We start from the raw sequence: 8,020 nt of genomic DNA on the forward strand, positions 1-8,020 counted from the left end.
TCAAAAGCAACTTCAGTAAGGAAAGGTGCGAAGATGCGTTGAAGAACTGAAGGAGGTGGCGAGGCTGCTCCCCGGCGAGCCTCATCGTGGTTTCTTTCTTGTCATCTATAACAACGATTCGGAAGGGAATCAGAGCAGCTGCAACAACAACGATTGAGGTGAAGTGTTTGCGGTTGTGCTTTTTCGACTGTAGGCGGGTTGCGGAGGTGTTGAACATCTACTGCAGTAGTCGAGAGGGTTGTAGCTCCTCTTGATCTCGCCAGAAACAGCCATCCAAGGGTGTGTTTGTTTGTTTGATGCTCGACAGGGGATTTTGGGTGATGCTTCTTCAACAATGGTGTTGGGAAGAAAGAAAAGGGAAAAGAGAGAGAGAGAGAGAGAGAGAGAGAGAGAGAGAGAGAGAGAGAGAGAGAGAGAGAGAGAGAGAGAGAGAGAGAGAGAGAGATTTTATTTTTTAATTATTAAAATAAGTAAATAGGTATTATTGTTTTTTTTATTAAAAGGAGGATATATTTTTTTCAGATGTAAAAATGGTCCCTTAGAAGTGAAAAGACAAATATACCCTCATGTGGGAGGCACATGAGGGGGTTAACAACAACAACTTAACGGAAGTTAAGTCGGGGGACCAGTTCTACGTACAAACTAGGCCAAAAGGACCATGAATCCAAAAAAGTCGAGGTTTGGACTGAAACCCCAAAAAAAACACATACCACAATGACCATTTTTGCAATTTTGTCTAAATTAAAAGAAAGAACAAAAAAAAATAATAGTCGGTCTCTATATAAAAACTTGTTACAGTAATTTATATTGAATTCAAGTTCGTTTATTTGAATGAAAATTAATAAAAACATTAGAAAACTATAAATAACTAAAATAGAAAAAAAAAAACAAAAGGTAAAAAGGTAATAAAATCAAATAGTTGAAAAATAAAGTTACAAAATGAAAATAAATAAAGTATATAAAAAAAGAAAAAAATTGTATATATATTAATAAAAAAACCGAAAATAAATAAAATATACAAAAAACGAAAAACGAAGTTAAAAAACCATGATGTGTAATTTTTTGCAATCCTCAGGAACCAAATTTGAATTTTTTAGGATTGATTTTGCTAAAAAGTTAATCAAATTAACCATGAAACTCGATAAATGAACTAAAATGATAATTCTACGAAAAAGCTGTAGTCAACTAAGTTCTATCAAGTTTCCTCTAAATATTAGTGAAACAAACTTTTTCATAACTAAGATGGGTTTATAAGGAGCCAAATCACAGTTTCTTTAATTAGAGCACACCATTTTTTATAACAACTAACTCATAGTATATACTTTAAAACCTATTTCTAAACTACATCTTTATTATTACTTATATTTTTTTTATGTAAATCTATTTGTCTTGGCCAAACTTCGATAACTAATTGGCATCAAACGGTGACGTTACATTGCCATGACCTGGTTTGTGGAGACTTCTCTAGTAAATGAGCGCTGTCCGTGTTCAAGTTCTGTATTTATTATTTAATTTTAGGAAAAATAATAACCTACTTTATAATATCAATTAGGCTATAAAAATTAAATAAAAGGTCTTTCCATTATCCATTAAATTACAAATTCTTTTAGTACAAGTTACATATGTAGCAACATGACATCAACATATTTGACACGAATTACCTTAATTGTAAACGATCAACGGAAATGTATCCTTTTGGTACACTCTATGCTTCGTATTATATATATTATTAGTAATGTATGTTCTATATTTCGTTTATGATTCGATGGAAGTTCTACATACATAATAGTTACATTTATATCAAAAGCATTTTTACAAAATAAAAAAAATACACAGGAAGAACTTGCACTCAAAGATTATTGCAACATATAGGTCGATAATTAAAATGAAATATTAGTTTTTGTTACAACAATTCCTGATACCATTAGGCCATGAAATAATAATGAAAAAAGATTGACAAAAATAGGCTGAGAAGTTTATAAAGTCACATAATGTGCATCGGTGTTTGTTCATATATAGTCTCTTCAAATTAAATCACTTTATAAAAAAATTATACTATTATTTTAAAAATAGTTTTTATAATTTTATTTTGTATATTATTTATATATGAAACCCAAAAATAGAAAAAAAAAAAAAACAATTGACCGGTGCAACTAAAGTTTGATTCAACCTGAAACTTTGACACTTCAATTTTTATCAGTGATGTTATGCATAAATTTTGCACCATACCGAAGGCATTTTGCATGGATAATAGAAAACAACAAGAGCCAAATGCATCCAAGAAACATACACAAAATCTGTACAAAACAAATGCAATATTTTATATAAGATATGTTATGTTACGATACGTACCTAAAAGCATTAATTCAGTCAAATCTCAATATAGTTGCGACTTGTTTCCTTTTTATTGGGTATCGGATGGTGTAAGCCCAAATGGGGGTTTAATTTGTGATTATTTTAAGACATTAACGCCACTTGTGGAATTTCAAGATTTGAAGCAAAGGCCTCTATGTCCAAAGGGGAAGTTTTGGCGACTTTGCTTAGATTTGCATGCTTAACTTATTCACCTTTGCACATGTCAAATGGCCATCCCAATAGCACATAACATCCTATAAATACCCTTTTGTATTTCATGTCCCTTCATCATCGAACATCAATTATCCAACAAAGTAACTATAGTTATGGAGTCATTTAAACTCTCATTTACACTTGTTTGTTTCTTTACCCTAGCAATTCTTCACACCATCAATGCCCAAAACTCCCAACAAAATTACTTAGATGCTCACAATTATGGAGCTCGTACCCAAGTGGGTGTCGCTGACATGATATGGAATGCCACTGTGGCTACCTATGCTCAAAACTATGCTAACCAGAGGAAAGCAGACTGCAATCTTGTCCATTCTAGTGGACCTTATGGTGAGAACCTTGCTAAAGGTAGTGGTAACTTCACAGGCACTGCAGCAGTGAATTTATGGGTAGCTGAGAAGACTTATTATGATTATGCCACAAAGACTTGTGCCAGTGGACATGTTTGTGGACACTATACTCAAGTGGTGTGGCGTAATTCTAATCAACTTGGGTGTGCAAGGGTTCAGTGCACTAATAATAATTGGTGGTTCGTTATTTGCAGCTATTATCCTCGTGGAAACATCATTGGCCAATCTCCTTACTAGTGAACTTGAGTTATGTTGCTGGTGATTTATATAGATATATTATATATAAATAAATATACATATATACATCTTTTTGGTGTAGTAGAGAATAAAAGTGATATGGAAACGTTGATTATCTTTTGATTACTTGTATTCAACTTCTTATTAAACTGATCATATACTCATGCACGAGAGGTAATCAAGATTTTTTGTTTTTTTTTAAATATCACAAGATATTGAAAATAGATTTTTAGTATAAGGATAATAGGATATACACACGTATTACAATTATACTTCTAACCAACAACTACGACTTCTGTTTATAGACTCAAAAAGTACTTAGCTAGATAAGACCGTGCACAAATATGGCAGAAAAACATCCCATAGTTAGCATGATTTACTAACACCAATCGTATACAAAAGATCTTGTCTAATAAACAATTCAGACAAGTATGACTTCGGCGTTGCTATCAACTATGGTGGTCTTCCTTTCCTTTGCGGTTCATCCACTTCATCAACTTGAACACTCAGAACAAAAGCTTATCTTCACCAACACATGGAGAGCTGTGGAGGGTCACTTTCTTGTATAAATAGAGCTGACTTCGATACTTGTTAAAACAGGAGAAGAAGATGGCACATGCTACAACATTTCCTTAGGAATCTGGCCAATAAAATTCAATCTCAGATTGATTTGGGTTTTCTTTCCGGATAGAAAAAGAATTAAATTCCATCATCCCATCTTCAAGATTTACTTCAATATTTATATTTGAACAATCATACACGACACCAACAATTAACCCCTAATACCAATGAAAAGAAATTTCGTTGATCTTTTGTTATGGTTAAAACTCATAACAATTTCAGACCATAAATGGAAGCATAATCATCGGAGCATCATTGAGAACCACTCTAGTCAGATATTGAATAAGAACCCCACACAAATAATTCCAAACGAAATGAATCTTTTTCTTCTTGAAGTGACTTAACAAAGTCATGTAAGACATGTGTGTTGGGATTGGAAAACTCTTCTATTCAACACAAGAACAAAATTACAATAGGAAAAGAAACTCTCACACTCAATTATTACAAAAAACCAACCCTCTTTTCTGACACTCCCACACTAATGTTATACTATCTAACTCTATGTGTTTTGGGATTCATTACAACTGAAGATGAAGCCTATATTTATAGTCATGACATCCAATACTTCTTCGACATTCTTTTAATGTGTTATCATAGGGTAGGAAGAAGATGGCATGCTAGCTTCTCTTTTGTCAACAAAATGGGCTACTATAGTTTTGGAGGCTGGAACACAACAAATCTCCCCCTGTAGTCTCCGTCTAACAATCCTCGTCCTAACTATGTCAACACATAGTTTGTGTTTCTCTTATGTCACCACCTTTGTCAATATGTCTGCATAATTGTCATTGGTGTTGATCTTTAACAACTTCAATTCTCCTCCCTCAATTACTTCTCTAAGCTAATGATAACGGATATCAATGTGTTTTATGTGGGAATGGTACAACGAGTTCTTGCTCAAGTCCATAGCAGCTTGACTATCGCAATGGATGATGTACTATTCTTGTCGAAAACCTAATTCTTAACGAAACCATTTTAGCCCTATAAGCTCCTTGCAACTTCAACGTCCAAAATGTACTAAACTTTTGTTGTTGACTGTGCTACACACTTTTCTAACTTGGATTTCCATGAGATAGCTACCCCTGTCAAAGTGAAATTGTAAGTTGATGTAGATTTCCTATTATCAAGATCTCGTTCCATATAAACATTTGTATAACCTTCCACGATTGACTTTTCTCCCCCGTAACATAAACATAATTTCAAAGTACCCTTAAGTTATCGAAGTATCAACTTGACTGCTTCCCAATGTTGCTTTCCTAGATTTGCTAGATATCTGCTCACAACAACAACATCATGAGCAATATTTGGTATTGCACACACCATCACATACATAAGACTTCCTACGACCGAGGAATAAGGGACTATCTTCATCTATTCTCTTTCTTTCTTGGAAGAGGGAAAACTTTTCTTGCTCAACTTGAAGTGATTTGCCAAGGGCATACCAATGAGCTTGGCTTTTTTCCATGTTGAACCTTTTGATGACACATTTAACATACTCCTGCAACAAAATATATTTTCTTGATTTTCTATCATGTATAATTTTTATTTCCAGTATATGTTGTGTTGGGCCTAACTTTTTCATATCAAAGAACATAGACAAGTACTTCTTCAAATTGTCGATCATCGTTGTATATAGGCCCACTATTAGCATATCATCCATGTAAAGAAAAATGATGACAAATTTCCCATTTAGAAACTTGTTCAGGTACAAATAGTGGTCTGCAATAGTTCTTTGTACTTGTGACTTACCATGAATGAGTCGAACTTCTTATACCATTGCCTTGGGGCTTGCTTAAGACCATGAAGTGTCTTCTTCAATTTACAGACAATATGATATTTCTTAGGGACTTTAAAACCATCAGGATACTGCATGCATATTCTTTGTCCAAATCACCATGGAAAATGTTGTTTTCACATCCATTTGCTCAAGTTCAAGATCTAGACTGACAACCAATCCAAGTACAACTCGAATGTACATCATCTTCACAATTGGTGAAAAAATCTCATAAAATTTGTTTCCTTCTTTTTGTTGCAAACCTTTGACAATGAGTCTTACCTTATACATCATACTTGAAAGCCAACTTGTTTTTCAAAGATTTCTTTCCTATGGGGAGTTTCACCAACACATATGTTTGAGCCTTCTACAAAGAATTCATTTCTTCTTCCATGGCCTTCTACCAATTGGATTTGTTAATATGAGATTGAGCCCTTTGAAAGCTCTCTGCCCCCTCGCTTGTAAGAAGGATGCAGTTTGAAGTTGCATATTTTTTGATAGAGCATGAACTCATTCAGATCATCAAACTTGACTTCCTTCATTTGAAACTTTTGGTAATGAAGCTGAAGTATCATGGCGGTGGAAGCTCTCCCTGCTCAACAACTTCTTGATCTGCATCATCAAATTATTCATCCTCTTCTTAAGTGGAAACATCATATTAGATATTTTTTTTGAAACTTTAGAGCTCTGTTTCTCTTTGAACGATGCCTTGAAATCATAATACTAGTTTTCATAGAAACCACATCTCTGCTTTGAATAACCTTCTTCAATTCTGGGTCCTATAGCTTGTACCCGAACTCTTCATCTCAATACCAAATAAAGATGCATTAAGTGGATTTGTGTTCCAACTTCTTACGTAATTCATTTGATACATGTGAAAACGCCTTGAACCAAAATACTCTCAAGTAAGAATATAAGATGTCTTTACACGTCCGTATCTTCTATGGAACTTTAAAATTCAGCGAAACAAAAGGTGACCTATTTATTAGATAGCAAGTTGCCAATACAACTTCACTCCAGAATGGCTTTGAGACTTACGTGCTTCCTTGTTTGTCTTCCCACCATTGCATGAAAAGCTTTGAAGCATTCCAATACTTGGTCCTTTGATATGAGACATTATGTCCATCCCTTTAGTGACACATCATCAATGAATGTAACAAAATACCTGCTTCCACCAAGAGCTTCTACTTCAATGGGTCCATATACGTCGAAGTGGACAAGGCTCAACAAATCAGAGCAATTTTTTCTTGTGGAGGTAAAGGAATCTCTATTTTGTTTCCCAAATAGGCAGTATTCACATGGATCCAACGCGACATCTTTTTCCATTGAAATAGACTCCTTTGCAAAAATCATCAATCCTTTCACGCTCATGTGGCATAGTCTTGTGTGCCATAAGCTTGGTGATATCTCTTCTTCAACAACATTCAGACTTAGTTGAAGTAGATTTACATGGGTTTTATAAAGTGTACCATAAAGTTGTCCCCTCGCAACGACCATGACACATTTTAACAACTTCCAAATGAAGCAAGATCTGAAAGTTCCCCCTCCATCATCTCTCCTCAAGTTCATTCTATGGTTTGTAGGGTTTGGGTGTGAGCCATTAGAGGCAACCATATTTTTGGTGCTAGCTTTCTGAAGCAGATATGAGGTTCAAGAATGCTACATACGACTATAACACTAAAGGTATGTAATCCCTTCTATGAATTTGGATCTATGCTAGGTTTTATGATTGTTTCAATATTATGATGCTACAATGAGAAAAAGACATAGATCTCTCGGTTACATGTGCCTATAAATAGATTTTATGATGTTTATGTGCAATTAAGTTTAATGTAACCTAGAAAACCTATTAGTGGTATCAAATACTAGGGTCCTTTCTATTATATGTGCATAGTTGAAATTGGAATAAAAAACTAAAAAACCAAAAAACCCTATTGATCGTCAGGGGCCCACGCCTGCTTGGCGCGTCACACTTTTGGGTTCCACCAGATCCGAGATTTGCTTGCCTATTTAGTTTTTAGGATAATTACTTGATAATTAATAGTAATCTTAAACACTTAAAATCTGAACTTTTAATTATGTATTGGGATAAATGCTAATTCCAAAATCAAAAGAAATAAATGTGGAATTAATATTTTTTAATTAAGGAAAAACTTTATAAATGTTCCCCGTGCTTTCGAAAAATATGGCATATAATCCCTAAGTTCAAAAAATCTCACTGTAACATCCTGGAGTTTCAGTTACTTCTAAATTCATCCCTATAATTCTATTTTATGTCAAATTGGTCCTTAAGTCCAAGAATTATGCTTTGAAGCTCTTGTGGCAATTTCGTAATTTAGGCAGGAGAAGTACGCTAAACGTACATGTGTGTACGCTGAGCGTACTAGGGTGTACACTTATGTATGCTGGGCGTACTAATGTCAGGAGGAAACCCTAATTTTAGGGTTTGAGGGGC

At 34.3% G+C, this 8,020-nt stretch overlaps 1 protein-coding gene across 1 annotated transcript; it reads left to right on the forward strand.

The window, feature by feature from the left end:
• Window positions 1–2,657: 2,657 nt before the first annotated feature.
• Window positions 2,658–3,299, forward strand: LOC145061372 (pathogenesis-related leaf protein 4-like). The gene has a single exon (XM_079008815.1). It carries the CDS (start codon window positions 2,682–2,684, stop codon window positions 3,171–3,173), a length of 492 nt encoding a protein of 163 aa, XP_078864941.1. The 5' UTR covers window positions 2,658–2,681; the 3' UTR covers window positions 3,174–3,299.
• The last annotated feature ends 4,721 nt before the right edge of the window (window positions 3,300–8,020 follow it).

Source organism: Lactuca serriola, chromosome 7 (genome assembly GCF_051521515.1).
Source record: "Lactuca serriola cultivar US96UC23 chromosome 7, Lser_US96UC23_V15, whole genome shotgun sequence".
Taxonomy (NCBI): domain Eukaryota; kingdom Viridiplantae; phylum Streptophyta; class Magnoliopsida; order Asterales; family Asteraceae; genus Lactuca; species Lactuca serriola.

Bases quoted from the DNA above. Each gene is read 5' to 3' on its own strand.
- LOC145061372 (XM_079008815.1), top strand. From the start codon at position 2,682: ATGGAGTCATTTAAACTCTCATTTACACTTGTTTGTTTCTTTACCCTA.